The sequence below is a fragment of the Clavelina lepadiformis genome, chromosome 3 (assembly GCF_947623445.1).
Source record: "Clavelina lepadiformis chromosome 3, kaClaLepa1.1, whole genome shotgun sequence".
Classification (NCBI taxonomy): Eukaryota; Metazoa; Chordata; class Ascidiacea; order Aplousobranchia; family Clavelinidae; genus Clavelina; species Clavelina lepadiformis.
This window is the reverse complement of record NC_135242.1, coordinates 6,807,983-6,827,110: the sequence shown is the minus strand read 5'-3', so window position 1 is coordinate 6,827,110 and position 19,128 is coordinate 6,807,983. Positions and strand designations below refer to the sequence as shown.

General features: G+C 35.8%; 2 protein-coding genes across 5 annotated transcripts in view; both read left to right on the top strand.

Moving 5' to 3' along the window:
- Positions 1 to 916: 916 nt before the first annotated feature.
- On the top strand, positions 917 to 14,474 carry LOC143449965 (potassium channel subfamily T member 2-like). 3 transcript variants are annotated; one of them, XM_076950324.1, is made up of 26 exons: positions 917 to 1,076; positions 4,316 to 4,395; positions 4,473 to 4,587; positions 4,986 to 5,100; positions 5,181 to 5,315; positions 5,605 to 5,688; positions 5,799 to 5,893; positions 5,986 to 6,172; positions 7,662 to 7,764; positions 7,928 to 8,126; positions 8,279 to 8,456; positions 8,716 to 8,819; positions 8,897 to 9,046; positions 9,182 to 9,381; positions 9,725 to 9,860; positions 9,965 to 10,073; positions 10,206 to 10,333; positions 10,571 to 10,687; positions 11,565 to 11,669; positions 11,826 to 11,964; positions 12,323 to 12,511; positions 12,701 to 12,908; positions 13,004 to 13,106; positions 13,457 to 13,547; positions 13,618 to 13,754; positions 13,911 to 14,474. In XM_076950324.1, the coding sequence occupies exons 1-26, from the start codon at positions 988 to 990 to the stop codon at positions 14,179 to 14,181; spliced, it is 3,567 nt and encodes a 1,188-aa protein (XP_076806439.1). In that variant the 5' UTR covers positions 917 to 987; the 3' UTR covers positions 14,182 to 14,474. The 3 variants fall into 3 exon arrangements, 2 of the variants coding, with proteins under 2 accessions (XP_076806439.1, XP_076806438.1); XM_076950323.1 differs by lacking the exon at positions 917 to 1,076 and adding an exon at positions 1,142 to 3,773; XR_013114627.1 differs by lacking the exons at positions 917 to 1,076; positions 13,618 to 13,754; positions 13,911 to 14,474 and adding an exon at positions 1,137 to 3,773 and having other exon boundaries at positions 12,997 to 13,106; positions 13,457 to 13,478.
- A 1,315-nt stretch (positions 14,475 to 15,789) lies between these two features.
- LOC143449119 (uncharacterized) overlaps positions 15,790 to 19,128 on the top strand; it is a 75,431-nt gene continuing 72,092 nt past the window's right edge. Inside the window, exons 1-2 of one of the 2 annotated variants that reach the window (XM_076949195.1) lie at positions 15,790 to 15,936; positions 16,015 to 16,059. In XM_076949195.1, coding sequence (XP_076805310.1) covers positions 15,870 to 15,936; positions 16,015 to 16,059 — 112 coding nt within the window. In that variant the 5' untranslated portion in view covers positions 15,790 to 15,869. The remainder of the gene's footprint in view (positions 15,937 to 16,014; positions 16,060 to 19,128) is intronic. The other variant, XM_076949194.1, reaches the window with a different exon arrangement.

Here is a 19,128-nt window from a genome sequence, read left to right as displayed (position 1 = left end):
CTTAGAGGCGGATACAGATCGATAAAATAAACACAAGATTTGAATTAAATGGTATATTATGGTTTTGGTATAAAAAAGTACGACTGTTTATTGAGGGTGCCAAGTATGTTCAATTGCTCACATGATGGCTCTGTGTACATTTACTTCAATATGCATCCATCGTCAGTACACAGTAGTAGTTTTTATGGATAGGCGTATTAATATTTGCGGAACTCGCCTGAACGCTTTTCTCATGCATTATCTTTGTTCCTATAAAGTAGAAATGCATAAAATATTAATGACAAGTCACAACTGTGACAGCACAGCTTTCTTGGGCATTATAGAGCGTATAGCCTACATAAGCCATGCCGAAATTGAAAACTATCAACGCCTTCAGACTTCAGTAACAGAATGAGGTTTTTTCGTGATGACATTTACTTTTGTTACAGCCGATAAAGAAGCTTAAGAAACGTGACTGAAATCTAATTGGTATAATGACGTCTCAAACGCGCGAACTGTTCTTGATTTCAAGAATGACAAAGGTGTCAAATAATAGCCAGCTTGTCCCTTAATTATTAAAGAACAAATCAAATATTGCGCTTGAAAACCACAGGCTGTATTGTTAATTGTATACTCCATTGTTTATAGGGACGGATGCCATATAGAAGAGTTCAGCACAGTTGAAAAGATATATAACCAGCATTGTGAGCAGAAAAGTATCAATTTTAAATGTGTAGCAGGGTCTTGATTATAAACGAACTGACTGAAATGGTTGATAGAAACAGATGACAGATACGAATAGCTTGAGTTTAACGACAATACACAAGACTGGTAGCTTCAGTCATTTACACTTTGCGTAGGGTGTCAGAAAACGTTTTTGTGAGCCGCCATACATATGACGTTTAATTTTTTTCTGGGTTTTCTAACGGCTTTTTTATTTATATTCGGTTTTAGGTGCTACATTACTCATTTTTATAACGTTTTAATACCAAGTATTGTTAGTGAATCATGGACTCCGAAACTCTTCTTCGTGGCATGCAGAAAACCCAGTCGCAGATCGACGAACGGCCTTCGTCGCAAAGTATGCAACGTAACGGGTATGTTCGTGTTTACTTTTTTTATTCATATTAATATTAAGCATTATTTATATTGGTACCTAAAGAAAAGAGCATGATAAAGTTGCGCTCTTAAACGCTAATTAAGTTGGTTACATTGCATCGAAGGCTACATTGAAAGTTGGGCTATGCAAAAGTAGTGCGTTGAGCAATCACTAAATATGCATCACTTGAACAGGAAATGCGATCAGCGTCTAGCAATATGACGACAGTAACGTCCTGATTGCAGGACATGTGGTGGTAAACAATGCAGTTTGAATGCTTCGTATTGAATAATGTGCGGTAAAGTGAAGTTGTTTACATCAGGCGTGCAGTCGCCAAACTGTTACAACTACAGTATATGAATGTAATGAATGAGCTTGTTGTTGGTAATTGTGTTACCGGTCGGCAGAGAGAATTTCTTTAGTACAATATGACTGTTGCGATATTACGAAAAGAAGTGCACCTGCTTGTTGCCACCGATACCAAAAAGCTTAGGGAAAGATCTGAAGATCTGATTTAAATGTCCAAGGATGCGTTTAACAAAAAACTGTTTTACCTTAAGTCTATGTGCATCTGTCGCCAAGGCCTAATTCAAATCAAGAAATACTCGCGAAAAGTTTTCGCCAAGTTTAGATATTATTGTAAAAACTGATCTATTTAAAGAAATGTAAACGAAGCCATTAGGTACAGTTTAACAACGTTAAAAATCTTACCTGTTCAGTTTAACCGACTATAAGCTATAGTCATAACAAACATTTATTAACCTTCTTTCAATGTGAAAGATCCCTGATTAAATCAAACAAAAATGTGTTCCCAGATACATTGACAAATTCTTTATTTATAACACATAGGAAATTGTAGCTGTCTCTAAAACTCGCAATGCCAAATATGAAATATCTTTTCTACTCGAAAATTTTAACCATTTATAACATGTTTCTTTTTGGGTCCCTGTTTTGCTGGTCGAAAATTACGATCAAATTCTAAACGTGTTTTACTGTTTATTCATAGTTAATCAAACTTTAATCCAAAGATGAAAAATGGTAGATATTTGGGCTTAGTGTGATTTTACCAAGAAATGCTTTCATTTAAAACAAGATTCTCAATCCTTTATTTATTAAAACGTATTTAAGATACACAGCGTTAAACAAAAGGGTAAATCGATAGCTGTAGGCATAATCGATTTTATATAAAATCGTGTCTATTTTTACTGTAGCTTTGAATTTTGTACTTTGCGCTGATACATGCTTGCTGTAAAATGACATCATTTTAGGACAACTATATTTCTTTATGAAAGTGCGCACTTGAACCTTGTATCAAGTACATGAAATACTTTTTCATCGTCCAAGAGAAATTGAAGCTCCTTCATAAAAATCTGTTACTGGCCATGAATTCGATACATATCACGTTTTGGCAGTGGTTAAAGCTAAACTTTGTGGGCTAATATTGCAGCATTAATTGTTGTGTGGTCGTTGGCGTTTTATAAAGACACTCCATGTGTTAAGAAAAGCTTTGAGCGCCAATTTCAAAATTGAGGTTTAATAAAGACGCCAGCTACATCCTACCAACCAATAACAATTGGAAACGGACAGGTTAGTTGATTCTATTAGTCGATTCTTGAAAAAGCACCCTTGAGAATAAAAACCTCGCTTTCCGTGGTGAAAATGCTAATACACATAGTGACATAGAAACATTGGCTGTTTTGTTCTGCAGTGGCGTGGAAACGATTGGAGCTGCTAGTCTGCTCACGTCTTCATATTGACTCTAAAATCTAAATTTATTGTTGCGCGATCGATCGAAGAACCGTGTAATTATTTGAGTGAAATAGTTGGTTAGGGACATGAAAAAGAAAAGGCAGTGGAAATGGTTATTTTAATGTGGATCTATGTATCTATCGGCAACATTTGTTACAGAGCTATATGCGATACAGGGTTATTCGTGTGAACTTTACGTGGGACTCTTTTTTAGACTAGGTCTACAATTTTTTGGCAAGATTTGAAACACTTAACAATTTGACATAGACTTTCTGGAGGCCATTTGCTTGGCTTGATTGATAGCAACGAAACTCGGGTGTAGTTTAACACCATGAAGTCAGCAGCAGTAGAACTCTGGTGAGGCAAGGTTGCTGGTGGGCAAGGTTGCTCAAGGTTAGAATACAATTACGTAATGCATTTTACAGGACTCGGCATCTATAAGATTCGTTTTTTACAAATGGCGTGGAAGTATAAAATGAACGTAGCTATATAAAATAAAATGATACCATCCGATAATTATCCGAGATGCATTGAAATACCTATAGCTTTGAGGGGAAGCAAAGTAGGCTACATCTGAAAACAACAAAAAATTCATCTGCAAATGGTTTTTATCTTTTATATCATAACGTGTGGCACAATAATCTGCAATATAGGCAATTTTGACTTAAACAGAGATATAGTCAAACCGTTTTGTTGGCATCTGAAATCATCAAGACCGCACTGTAACAATCAGAAAAAATTGCAAAAGAAAAGCTGCACAAAGGCAGTACAGTATCATGAATTCCAGGAAACCCAATAAAGTATCTGCTACAGACGTGGCAAATCATTTTGACGAGCTTAATGGGGGAAGTGAATGTCAAAAGAAAAACAGTATGCTTCACGTTGGAACGCCCGTGAACATTCGTTCGCTAGCTAGCTCACTCAGCAACTTGAACAAGCATGAGAGGTAACACAACAAAATTAATACTGCAACTTTATACAAAGCTTTTTAATCGAAATTTAACGTCGCAGGTTGGTGTTTGCAAATTCTTTCGATTTACGTAGCCTGCTTTCTTTGTATTTAGATTCTTTGACGTTTGCAAATTCACGTTTTCTTTAGATTTACTCAAACAACCTACACTGTTTCTTTAAAAATGCTAACCAAAATATAGGGATTTAAATTATTTATATTGTGAATTTAAAATGTAAACAGTGATCGATCTCTTTTTGCAATCACATAATTGTGCTAAATGTTGAACAATTTTTATGGAAATTTGAATGTGTAATACTTGATATATGTTCAATGAATTTTTGCTATGTTTTAACTATAAACATGGTATACATTGAATAACATTTATCAAATTTCAAACTCGACCAATTAATAATACGAATAAGTACAGTATATTTTACAATTTCATTTCAAAAATATATACTGTTTTCTTATAGATTTTTGTCATTGCTTCCTTGTCAAAGTTTTTAATTCGTTCTTTTTTGTTATTTGCAACATAGGATGGACTTGAAACTTTTTGTGACAGAAAGTACGTTTGCCGAAAGGTTACGGTACTACTTCATCAAAAATCAGACAACAAGTAGGTATTCAACAATCAACATATTTTACAACTATTTCTCTATGTCTTCATAGCGTGCTTGTTGTGTACTATCACAGGTTTACGGATACGCTTACTTAAATTTACGATCAAGATTTTAACGGTTGTGCTGTACTTTGTGAGGGCATCTATGGATAATGTCAGACTCACTGGAGGTTTTCCTGATTATGGGTGGTAATTAAATTTCTAATTACTGTATACCTTAGTTCAAATGAATCCTGTATTTGTCTTAGATAACAACAATTATTTCTCGGACATAATATTATTGTAAATTCAATAGTAATAACAATAATAAGTTCGTTATTGTAATTTCATGCTATTATTTCATGCATAACTGAAATTTAAAATTGAGAGCTGCAAAGCCAAAATTATAGTATTTTATAAAGTTTGCGCTTACCCGAAGCTCACATTTGTTTTGTTACATCTATGTTTTATAATTTGAAGCAAAGCGATACACAGTAGCAATTACTATAAGGTGGGCAGAAGTGCACAAACCTTTGATGACAAACCCTTCACCGAATCAAGTATCCGGTAACTTATATATGGTGTGGTACTGTTTCGTGTCTGTTTAGGTGCGCCAGTGCTTTAATGGGAACAAACAATACTTGGATACACCAAAATCAGTACCAATTCTCCTGGCAGCCAATAATCTGGGTGCGACGCAACATCATTATTTGGCATATTCAGGTATATGGTATCAGTATGAGCCGCGTTTCATGATAATCAGTTTGGATGAAAGGTTTCAAATTTCTGTTCTTGTATTTTAGGTCGTTTTTGCAGTCGTAAGTTTTGCATTGGAAATCATAAACACGTACGCTCAGTACAAGGGAAACTTGGCCCAGCAGCTTGTCAGCATCACATGGTTCTTGGAAGTTTTCTGTTCTGTGCCATTCATTATAACGGTATAAACGATTACCTAATCGCCAACCAATTTTGATGGCTTGTGCGTTCGAATCTATTTTTTACAGTTCCTTATTAACCTAACTTAAATGGTGACCTGAACCTAACCTAAATCTAACTGCAATGAAACCTTAAAGAGCAAAAATCAAGTTTTTACATACCCCTTCTCCTAACCTAATCAGATATTTTTAACCACAGGCTGCGTGACCTACACTTGGTGAAATAGTCGCTTTGAATATTTAACCTAAGCAAATAAATGTTTACGGTTTCACTGAATCTGATATTTTTCAGATATTTTGGGGAGAGATTCGATGTGTATTTGTACCAGTTTTTCTAAATATTTGGCTGGCAAGATCTGGCCTGGAAAAAATGATAGTAAGTCATTTATTTATACAGAATAAATAAATAGCCGTTAATTATTGACTATATCTTTGTATATACTAGTTATATCTATTAAGCTCTTATTAAAAATGTTGCCGTTTTAGAACGACTTACACAGAGCAGCCCACAAACAGCAAAGCGCCATGTTCAACCAAGTTTTCATCCTCATATCAATTCTTGTCTGCCTTTTCGTAACGTGGTGTGTGACCTTTAATGTTTTATTTTCATTGTTACTTACGTCAATTATGCTAACTCTTTGATCGATTTAATGAAATTTTTTATTTTTTTTAGTATCTGTGGAGTTGAACATTTGGAAAGAGCGGGCAGTAAGAAGACATGGGATTTGTTTGATGCATTTTGGTTCGTTGTGGTAACTTTTAGCACAGTCGGATATGGAGATTTTTCACCAACGATTTGGCCGTCTAGGCTACTGGTTATTGTCATCATTATCGTTGCCCTTGGTATTCTTCCAAGCCAGGTATTGGTATTGCGAATCTTACAGCGAGCTGCAAACTTAACTAAATTGACGTTTGTGCTATTGATATCTAACCTTAAAATTAGTTTACAGCTGTTGCATAAGCCAATAGTTTCGTGTATGGTTTATTGTGCCTACATCAGTTTTAAATTTGACAAGTTTTTCAGCTGGTTGACATTTCCTTCTTCACGTGTCTGTAGGATTGTAGCACAAAGTGCTTACAACGCCGAAATATGTATGAATTATTCATAACTGAACTGACAAAGGCACATTAGGGCAAAAGTTTAACTCAACCTTAACCAAAATTGTAAAGATCATGATATCATTGTTTGGTTCAGTGTAAACTAAAACAGATATCATTAAGAAATCAAAAGTATACTCTAAATGCTTATACGACAAGGGTAGAACGAACAGAGAATAAAAAATAAACTGCAACCAGAAAACAGTTAATAAGATACAACAGCAATTGCTAACCTATCTGATTTCACTTGTCCAAACTCGCATAAGATTTCATTTAATTATCGATGCTGACGGGATAATGCATGCTTTCTTATATTTTTGGCGGACATTAAATATTTACGTTTGAAAGCGGTGATCAATAATTTATATCTTTGTAATGCGTTACATCTTAATTGGTGTTTTACCTCTCACTTGAAACCCTAAAAATACAAGATCAATAAGTCATAAGTTTGCATGTTTCCCACACAGCAGCCGGTATCACTAAAAAGGCTTGAAAATATCAATTTACTAATTAAATCGAGAATTATACTTGCACGAAAATAAATTGATCAGACTAAAATAGCAAAAAACGTAATTTTCTATTTTTTGATTAATGCATATATAATGTATATATATGTGTGTGTGTGTGTGTGTATGTGTATGTATATATGCTGGACGTCGATTTTTCATTGTATAGGTTACAATGTTACAATCTCTAACTTGCGATAGTTTCCATAGAAAAATTAATTATTATTGTAGAGAAGTATCGATTTCACGTTAAAATAAGATTATTACGAAGGGTATAATGATCATTGTAAAGAAGGCATCCTTTGTCAAAAAGAAATTTACTTTGTGGTTATTGCCTTGAAATTACAGGTTTCAGTTTCACATTAATTCGGCACAAGTTTATTAATTATTCATTATTGGAATGTTTGCTAAGTAAAATTGCGGCATTTATTGCAGCTGCAGGATGTATTACAAATTGTCTATGTGCGTGATATATAACGCAATTGCAGCATTAGGTTCGTATACTGCATATACAGAAATTTCTAAACCAAGTCAATTGACAAATACATTTTTATGGAGACTTTTCTCAAGTTTAAATTCATTCTTAGTTGTTGATGAACGCCTATAGGCTAACATGAGAAATAAAATCATTGTTAACAACATATGAAAATCAAAATTCTACAAATATAAAGTACATTTTGTCTACAGTATTGTATCATATATTGGCATGCTTGGCTTTACAAAGTCACTTTGCAATGTTTATTAGATTGAACAATTGTCTTTCATTTGGTCTGAAGGCAAACGGCATGGTGGGGAATACAGCAGACAAAGAGCAAAGACCGAAAAACATGTAGTGGTATGCGCCACAGGTAACCTGATAGATACTTCACCTAAACAAAATCTACATCAAAACTGTATATATAGGTTTATGATTACCCTGTGTTTAAATAATTTTTCTTGGAAAATTGTGTGTTATTGACATCAATGTTTATTGTGGATGTTGAAGCGATTGAATTTCTTGTTATATGACAGATCTTCGTATGGACGTTATCCTTGATTTTCTGAACGAATTTTATGCTCACTCTACATTACAAAAGTACTACGTCGTTTTGTTGTCTCCCAGTGAGCTGGACGGACCGCTTGAAAGGTTTCTGCAAGTACCTATATGGGCCGAAAGAGTGATCTACATCCGCGGCTCGGTTTTAAGAGATACGGACCTTACAAGAGTAAAGTAAGGGTTATAAGTTATAACATGTAAAATTTGATATCCGATGTCTTTCAAGAAAATGACACAGAGTTGTTTTAAACGAAGAAGAAAATAAGAAATCGAATCGATCTTTAAATTGCATAATGTTGCTCACACTTGTTCCCTGTGTCGTGTAGAATGGACGCTGCAGAAGCCTGTTTTATACTGACTTCAAGGCAGGAGGTGGATAGACTTGCAGCCGACGAGAAAACGATATTACGGGCGATGGCAGTAAAAGATTTTGCACCAAGCTGCTCTCTTTACGTACAAATTCTTCGTCCTGAAAGCATGGTGCACGTGCAATTCGCTGACAGGGTAAGAGGAGCGTACAGTATATTTGCCTATTGTATTAATTTGTTCCCAACACGGTATACCGGTTCTAATTTAAATGAACTTTGATGTATAATTGCGCTTATTTTAGCTTGCACTAATCATGTAAGAAATTGCTTCCAACCCAAGAACTTAAATCACTGTATATTTGAACTCGGCCGGTTATAATACAAACCTAATTGCCTGTTTGTGTATATTTTATGTCAGTAAGTAGGTGCATACATATATATAAAATGTCATTTAGGTTATTTGCGACGAAGAATTAAAACATGTGCTTTTGGCTATGAACAGCTACATTCCGGGTATTTCAACGCTGATTACTCTACTTGCTCATACATCAAAGGGCCAGTAAGCATACGTACTTCAGTATCATTACTGCAAACTTCAGCATTTTTAATCTAATACGCGCTTTACTTTTTGTTCAGAGAGGGTGAAAACCTAAATTCAATTTGGAAAATGGAATTTGGAAAAAGCGCTGGTAATGAAATTTACAGCGTCGTAGCGGTAAACAGCAAATTTTTCGGGGAGTTTGTCGGTTGCAAGTTCAGTAGCGCAGCAATGATGGCGCACTCAAAGTATGTCATTTACATCAAATAGAAGAAATTATAACTTTTGATTAAGTGCGAGCAAATGGCTCTGTATCAGTATAGCATACAGTAGTAACATGGACGAAATTTGCAAGGTTATTAGCCGCAGAATTTTCTTCATAGATGGGGAGCAACAATGTTTGCAGCTGAAAGAGACGACGAAATCCGTTTAAATCCAGGCAACGATTTTATAATCGACCCCGAAGACAGACTCTTCTATATTTGCCTTACCCAAGAAGAGGACGCTTTAATTGTGGGAAGAAACAAGAAATCTGAAGAAAAACGTCACAGCATCCAAATCACCGTGGAAACCACTGATGGAGGTATCCTGTTGTCTGTATGTGACTTGTCAATTGAGTGGTTCCTTATATCTTTGGAGGATGACGTATGCTGCGACGTTTGATTTTGATCTTGAATAACTTCTTAGGCCGATTTTCCAAAAACAGTTATTTGAAAATGAAATTAAGATTATTTAGTTTATATAGCATACAGATTAATTAATCTGTCGTATCCATTGTTATTTTACTGTATAGTTTTCAGCATAACAATCCAAGTATTATGTGTTTATGTGTTTACCGTTTGCAAGAAAAATGCACCGGGATAAGAGGTTCGGTTTTACTTATTTTATTGTATTATAAATTTTAGAAAATTTTTCTGTTTTTGTAGGCAAGCAAGGTAATGACAGTACAACCCGAAACGACATAAGAAAACAATCTGAGCAATATTCGGCTGATATTTCAACAACCCCAACACCACTTTCCACGCTAGATCAAGAGAAAGAGACATCATCTACCATGGGACGGTAAATTAGGCAATTTTTGCAAATGTGCCGATAGATTAAGTTAAATTGAAACACACGATATACTGTGAGGTCCAGCTCACGTATCTTATCGAACTGTACTTCAGCACGAAGATTGGTTTTCCGCCAGTTTCGCCCTATGTTGGTTACAACACGCCAACTATGTGTCACATTTTGATGAAGAAAGCAAAGCCTTGTTGCATGAGGCTAGATCGGGTATAAGAGTTTGTCTTTTATAGGTGCAAAAGGCATAGACGTGCATTAATTTATTATTTATTGCGTTTGGAGGGAACGTCATGGTTTATGAACTGTTTACGTTTTCTTGTAAATATTGGCTCTTCTTTTCAGTCTTGCGAGCATTGCCACCTTACGTCAGCATTGCACTACAAGTGGCCAAATCCTCCTATTATTGTGAGCGCTGAATTCGCTTCGCAAAGTCTGTTTAACGTCATGGTTCCATTGAGAGCTTATCACAAGTATGGTGGAATTACTATTTATTTTTACGTAACTATAATACCAAAGTTAAGGTGAAGCTGGCAATCAATTTAGTTTTTTTATCGAGCAATTTGTAAGAAATTGGATCAACTTAGAATAAACTTGGTTTGCTTTTTACCCACTTATAAGTTCGTAAAGCCGTTTCGTAAAAGTAAACAGTCAAACGTTGAAGTAATAGCAAGCCTTTCTGCGGCAAAATCCTGCAATTATGTGTTCAGGTCGAAGTCCGCCCTTCACCCGATTGTATTTCTTCTCGAACATTCCCCAGAAAGTATTTTTCTCAACGCCATCAGCTGCTTTCCAATGGTCTACTACATGCTAGGTGGGATGAGCGGGTAAGCATAAAGCTATGGAAAGTTGATCATACGCTTATGTTTCCCAATGACAAACAAACTTTCTATTTCGGTGACCCTTCCCAGCCTTGTCGTTTTCTTTAAAGAAAACTTCATGTCAACAGACCCGCCCGTATATAGTTCAAGTTGCCCTGTTTTGCACTAGCGCACGTGTATTACAATGTGACTGTATGACAGTGCACTAACGTGTTTTGTTCCAGTGCGACAAATGACGGTTAAGTGCGTGAACTCTTATATCATGGTGATGGAGTAAACTAATATTACTTCTTCTTTGTCTGAGCGTGTAGAAAAATAGCCGAAAAAAGCACAATAGAAAGTCTGAAAACTATAACTCAAATTTTAAACAATGATGGCGGTTTTCCTTTTTAAGATGCGTCAAGCAGAAACGCGGCGTTACTGCTTTTATGTGAGTATATCACATATGTCGTAAATCACATGTTAATTTATTTGTTATCTCACTGCATTTTCTTGGGCTGTTGTGGCACTGTAACTAAGCCAATACTTCACTGTAGATATGGTGATTGCATATTCAAAATCAAAGACGTTTGTTTGTCGTTATATGCATGAACATTAAATGCTTCCTGTCACTGCTGCACTTCGGCTGTGGCGGTTTCATTGTACGGTATATTGTTTCTGTAAATCTTATCTTATCCATAAATTAGTTCAAAAGTTGATAGGTCTCCGCATGAAAATAATGTTGTTTGTAGATATTTAAGTTGCAAACGTTGACCTTCTCATTAATTATCCCTGGTTTCGTATTCTATCGACAATTGGACACGTAAAGTTTAAGTCTCGACAACTTCCTACTCATAACCTAGGTCAAGTATTTCATCAATTCCATTTTAATCATTTTTTATAGGCTGGACGCTTTACTTCATGCAGGAGTAACGCGTGCCCACACTGTCATAATCATGGACCGAGAAACGTCTATGTATGCTGATGAAGCCTACATGGCGGATTCCAGGTAACGAAAAAATTCGAATACACATCATAGTTGAGTCCTTCACACACAAAATCATGCAGCAATGGTTGGATACAATGCCTTATATTGTCCGTGTGACCGAACAGAATGTAGCATTAGGACATCATGTAATAACGACATTTTTAACCTGTCTTACAGACAATTGGTGGCAACTCAGACGATGTACCGTCTTTTCCCTGAAATTCGAACTTGCCTTGAGTTGACCCATGCTTCTAACATGAGATTTATGCACTTTGAACCTTTAGATAGAGGCATTGATGCGGATGAGTTTCGCAAGGTAAGGTCCATTTGTCACCAATTTAAGTAAAATACTGTAGAATAAACAGCGTACGCTAACAACATTTTGTGTAGTGTTAAAGGTTCTGTTGTATCGTTTATTAGTTGTCATTGTCTGTGGGGGAACGAAAAATAAAAAAGCTAACCATCATACTCATTCAGAAACAATTAGTGGAAAAAAGTAGCTTAGCAGAAGCTTTAAAAAATGCAAGAATAATGTAACCACATATATGATAAAAACGAATAACGTTTGGCACGGTTAATAAGCCCAAACATTCACTTGCTGGTATAATGATTGTCTAGAATTATTTTTATTTGAAGTACTTACAAGTAATTAAAACGGGCATGTCGTTGCTAAGGAAAGGGAGAAAGAAAAATCTTGCAGCTTGCCGTATTTGTTTCGAGAAGCTTTTGCCTCCGGTAAAGTTTTTAGCTCAAGCATGCTGGACACTTTGCTGTATCAGTCCTTCATAAAGGACTATCTGACAACCCTTCTTCGAATTATGCTGGGCTTACAGTACACCGCCGGATCGGGACACCTGGACACGGTTGGGCTTTCCCAGTAAAAGTGTATATGCTTAAAAAGATAAAATTATCAAAGGAAATTATTAGTTTATAATGGATTTAAATACTCAGTTGATAGAGTTCCAGTTACGTTTATCTTGTTTTGTTAATACATTTTTTTGGTTACCACCGCTTGTTAATATTCAATGACTATCTTACACGTTGTTGTTTAGTACAAAGTTACTGAAAAAGACGAAGGCAAAACCTATCACGATATCTTTCGGGTGTTAAGTAAACGATGGGGCTGCGTCGTCCTAGGAATTTACCGATTTAAAGACAAACCTCAGCCGGCCTTGTCATCAAAGGTTTTTTCTTACAACGCCAGACGGCAACTTTCTCTTTCTGTGGCAACCGCACTTGGGAGCTTTCGAAGTTCAAATCGTAAGTTGCTATGGTCAGATATACTGTATTGCAAAAAATACTTCTCTATAAACAAATGCATGGTCTGCTGCACAAGGTGATATATAAGTTTTCAGCTGAGAGCAAGAGTGACAACCCCCTTGAAGAATTCAGCACGGAAGTTCATAAAAAACGGAAGAACCTGAGCATCAACAACGTCAAGCAAAGTTTGAAAGCAAAGTGGGTGCATAGCGATGCATGTGTCGTTTCCCTTGAGTGTTTATATTCTAGCGTATGCAGTGAGTGTCTGCATAGCGTAGGCTTATATATATGGCCGCATTTTTCCCTTAGCTGCCTGCTATAGCATATATGCTGCAAGTAACCTAGATAATAGATGTCGTTAGTTGTCTTTCTTCTGAAGGTAAAGGTGTGTCCCATACTTAACTGCAAACTTTGAAGAATGATAAGTTACGGTTCTTTTTGCGCTGGGCCAACGACAGCACTAGTGAGAGAAGGGTCTTTCCTCTCAACCGTCTTCTGCATTCTACTGTACATTTTGATATCATTAACAACTGCATAAATAATTGTAGGTTTAGTGGATCCAAAAGAACGAGTTTGCGGGGGCTACATCTCATGAACAGTAACAAATCGGAAAGGCAGAAGCTAGACGAAATCATTCAAGTAAAATATTACCAACTTTATTTGCGTTACCGTTAACTTACCGGAAATGTTTACCTTTTTTGCTGCGCAGTATCGTATGGAAGAATTGGGACTTGTTGATGAGACATACCAACGTTCATTAGAAAATAAACAAACGACCAACGAAAAATTTGGTTACATTTTGCTGAATCCTGCTCCGGACGTAGCGTTGGAGGCTGGCGATACTCTGTGAGTATATGCAGTAGGCTTATTATGTAGAACCCCTGTGAAGTATATAAAAAAAAACTGGACAACGCCTATTCTTTGGATTATTCAAATTTTTTTCGAAGTCTTTTGTTCTGTCGTGCGGTGGATGAAATACCACTTGTTTTGTGTTTCGTTCAGTTACATAATCAGTCCAGAAAAAAATGTTGGTGAAAGTCGTTCATCTTCGCGCTTAAGCGATACCACGTTCATCGATGACGGTGTTTTAAACACCAGCAACTCAAACAGCTCACAAAATCCACCACCACCTAGCAGCGAAAGTTCAATTAGACGAAAAGACCACTTTCCAGCGACTCGTGGAATCATAGCCATTGAAGAAGAAAGCAATGATAGCGAAAGAGAATCGATAGAAAGTTTTCTTGACAATGACGAAATCACTACCGAAGTGTGACTCAATCTGTAGCGTTTGCTAACAAACCGAAAAATGTGATAGATGACTTGCTAGTTAGTGCGTAAAATGTTTCAGCAGTATGGATTTACTTGATTCCTGTTAAGCTTCGCATGGCACCTCGGCCTACTTGTAATGTGTCACTGTACGGATTAGGCTATTAGTTGTTAAAATAGATTCTATTGTTTTAGGTATATATGCTTTATTTTTTGTTCTCCATGCTCTGAAGTTCGCTGCTTAACGGTGCATGGTAAATTTTCAAATTTGCCTTGAAATAAACATTTATTTTTATGAAGTGTTGTTTGCACTTTTGCAAAAATCTGAATCTAATGTTACTCACAGTATTCAACGAGATGTGTGAGAAAACGTTTACTTCACACAATCATTTCTTGGTTTCGTTATCTCACCAAATGAAGAAATTTAATCTCCTTGGAAACGAGAAGCTGGCATCACCTTTGTGCTGTAGTTTTTTGCCTTTTCAAACGAACGAACTATAAACGACCTATCTACCGCAAGTTATATGAGCAACAAATATAAAATGAAATTAAATAAAACTGGTAGTAACGTTAAAGAAAGCATCTATTTGGAGGAAAATGGCTTCGGGAATAAAAAAAACACAATTAAATTAAGTTAATATATTTTTTATTAGCACGTTTTTGAAATGATGAAAACCACGTTTTATTTTACATAATTTCGAAACAAATTTTCAATACAATTAACGTTCATAAAATTATACCACGGTATTAAATAACCAAAAGAAGCCATTGGCATGGGAATAAACTGTATCAAAGCCTATAAACTAAACTGCATCCGGATGAATGGTTCAGCGTTTGGTAATGAAACACTTTACTGTAAATAGTAAATAAGTAGCCTAAATACAACTTCAGCATTGTCTGTGGTTACTGAACCTGCATGTCGTTTTTTAGCTTTTGTATGCGTTTTGTGAAAATGTGTTCCCAGAATGCAAGAAAAAAAACTTTAAACAATAGTTTAAAACTAACCATATTGTAATTGCCTCAGCAAATCGCCCTATTTTACGCTGGACAGCAAGAGAGCAGCAGTTTAAAATAGTTTTTTTATAGGCTTTAGATAGCCTTATAAGTTTATAGTTTTTGTTAATAGCCGAACAGATCATGTAAATTATTGGTAAAAAGAACTACAAGGTTTACAAACATTGAAAGATTCCGTATGGGTTAAGCATATTCTCGTGCCAATGGCCAATAAGTTTTATTGCCTAAACCTTTAACAATTCCCCTTAATTACGTATTGTTTAAAATGAAGTTTGTTTTTTAAGATTCATTTTAACACTATTTTAAGAGCAAGGTTTTATTGAATAATTTCATAGAACTGATTTGTCATTTCGTTTAGCTCACTATAACTGAACATTAATAAAACTATATGCGCGCATTCTTCGTGTGAATTTCCCTTAGAAACTGTTTTTAACATACGAAAAATTTTCGGAAGCAAATAATAAAATATGATGAGCTTGGTAAAAAGTAAAAAAGTTGGTTCAGACAACGTACTGTAAATTATGTTATGCGTGGTAAAAGTTATATTGGTCACCCTATACATTTGCTAAATTTGTTTCAGAAATAATTGCTCCCTTTACGTACTTTAACAAAAGCGAAAGGCTATCAAGGTGTTATTATAGGTTGATTGCATAAAAAAATCGTGATTAATAAAAACCGTAGATGACTGCATCACAACATTATAAACCACGTCGTCCTATGGTTTCTTTACTGATTCTTCTGCTATCAGGTGAAAGAAATAACCTATAGTTTGGTCTTGACATTTGATACTGACAAACACTTAACTCACCTATTGCATGCCTTTCAGGTCAGATCGCATCAGCACTTGATGTAGTTCTACAAACAACAACAGGTACGATGCTACTACAGTCTGTATATCTGAAATAAGTATAACTAATTGACGTATCTTAAATAATAATTAATAGGTGTTTGTTGTGTATTCTTGCAAGCAAGTTATCATTCACTTAAACAGCTACGTATTGTTAGTCACGTCTGAATAATAATTAATCAATCAGGCATGCAAAGTCGACTACTCATCCTTTGGCAATTTACCGACATGTTTCGATAAATGGAATTGTACAATAAACGTCAATAATAATTAGCATACAATTGACAAAAATTTCAAATTTGTTCGGATCTCTTCTCTTTTTTCGTGGTTTCAATTGATTTCATTTTGATTGCAATTGTTTGATTTCAAATTTGAAAATTGTTAAATTGTCTATCTGCCAGCTTTATTAAAGATTCCGGAAATCAAAATAGAAAAAAGTTAAGTTAAACAATTTTTCCAACAAAATAAAAATTTCTCATACCAAAAAGACATATGAATTCTCTGGCTTAAGCAAAAACTGTTTTTGAAAATTGCACTCATTTTTTCATGCATAAAATTTAAAATGTATTTAACCTGGCATTTTATAACTCGCTTGACCCGGGAAACAGTTCTCCAGCACATTTTTGTTTTTGGCATTTTGGCAATGCTTATATTAACTTAAGTACTATTTGTAATCCTTCGGCTTTATGCACTGCCAGTGCTATACTAAGTTATTGATTGCTGATAGAATGTATTTTGGAATTGTTTTTAATTTAGTTTTTGTATGGTTGTCGTTATGTAACAGCAGAAAAGATCGTACGTTAGTTTACAAGTATTTTCCACAGTATCTTCTAAACTCATTCGAAATGTTAGGCCTACCAAGGCGCAAAGGTCGTAGACAGGGTAAAAATTTTTAAAATCATTTCAATGGAGATTCTGACGAGGAGGAGTTTTGTTTAAAATGTAGCCTACTTCATATACATTTATTTCAACGGAAAACAGGATCTGAAGTAAATTAACAGTACGAAAAAACCTCAGGGTTGCTTTTGTCGTTTTTCTCAGGTAAATAAAAACCTATCTCTGTATCAACTATGGTGATAAAAAAAACCTATAACTTACGTGAGTCAGTCAATTTTACGAAATTGAAATGTAATATTGAAAACTGTTACGGCTACTCAAAGGACAGAGCTTGCTTTGTCGAAAATTTTTCGCTCTTGAAAGCGTCAATCTAACATATATGTCGAAAAAAGCACAACAAAAACATGCAAATGAAGCTACATAGACTATACACAAAGCAAAATAATTTTATTTACCGTGACGCATATTTGCAAACACACGCAGAACACCCCTGCGTGGTATGTTGCATACATATTGAAACACTGCATCGCTGACATTGGTTTCTAAACTTCGGTGGATCACGTTTGGGTCCAGCAATTTCTGTTGCTCCTTCCGATTCAATGATGCTCATTCCATCGAAAAGGAGCGCGTGTATTTTTGACATTGACAATCTTTGCTCTTGCCGCTGTTCAATATACGGACGTACATGCGAAAAACAGCAGTTTTCACATTACAGTAGTGATCGAATAGTAATAGAATAAAACCTTTTTGTCAAAAGAGAGCGCAGAATTTTATTGTCACCTAATCAACACTACCGGTACTTCATGTAATAAAAATAGAAGCCGCCTTCGAATAGAAGCCGCCATCGAATAGAAGCCGCACAAAACGTTCAAAAATAAAAAATAGTAGCCGCGGTTTCTATTCAAGAAAATACGGTATACCAGTTCCGCCTTTTGTAAAGTCGTAAAGCTGCTATATTGCCGGTATTCGTTTGGCGTCGTCTTTAGTTGTGCCTAAAAGTGGCTGCATGGTTGAAAGCAGCGAGACATTCCTACGACCAGTTATACTTTTTGTTTTCACCACATAAAAATGCAGTAACAAGCTTCTATCATCGCTCCAGTAACAATCGTAAGATAGTTCAGATCAGCATTTGACATCTTTTATTGGGTTGGGAAGAAGACCTCTTCTGTTGCCGTTCAAAGTGCCAACTGAATTAATATCTAACAAATGTCTGACTTATGCTACAATTGGAGAAGGTTATCAAGCCCACTAGGCCCTATATACTATATAAGTAAGAATTCACTTCTTCGATTTACAGAGAAACAGATGAACAGGAGGGAGAACTCGGAGATCTCTGCCAACAAGTCAAACAAGGCATGCTTTGTTTGTCAGGGCAAACATTCCATTTGGAAGTGTGACCAATTTCAGAAGAAGTCTGTTCAAGGTAGATGTCGCCTTGTGAAGAAATGTGGACTCTGCTTCAACTGCCTTCAAGCAGGGCATTGCAGCGCTGGTTGTAAGATAACAAAAAATTGCAAGACATGTAATAAGTTGCATTATTCATTACTGCATGTGAATATGCAGTCAACATCTGCAGATTAGAAGCGAAAGGACTCAACTGGGCTAGTTAAGTCAATGGAATCCTTTGGAATCGACACCAACCATCAGGATGCAACCAACAGGAGGCTGAAGGTGATCCCTGTAAGAGCATGGCATCATAACATGCATAAGCCGGTGGAGCGCTATGCATTCCTGGATGAAGGATGAGACACTTCATTCTGCAGCAATCTTTCCAAGCAATTTGAGTTATAAGGACCTAAAGTCCAGTAGCGCATTTCATACATAAACAGTGAGGAGTGAAAGTAAGAAGATTTCACATAGCGTCTACGTTCTGAGTGAAACGGGTGTCATTGATTTAGCAGAAGTAACTCACTTTTGTGCTTGTCCAAGCTGAAGGGAAGCACACCTACCAACATTGAAGTGACGCGATATGCTTATCTTGACGGCCTGCAATTTCTTGCCATATCTGAATACTGTATAAGAATAACGTAAACCAAATATCAAGTTTTGCAAATCATCTCCCATCAAAGCTTTGCTTCGTGACAAATTTTCAATTTTTCGCCAAAACATTTTCTTTCCAGAACGAATTTAGTAATAACCTTATGATTTGCGCAAAATAAAAGCTAAAGTGTTATTTTTGTTTTGATTTTTAGCACGGTGGCGCCCCAAAAAGCGCGGGGTCCAATGCAGTCATTGGTTGTATTGGCTACTCTGCAG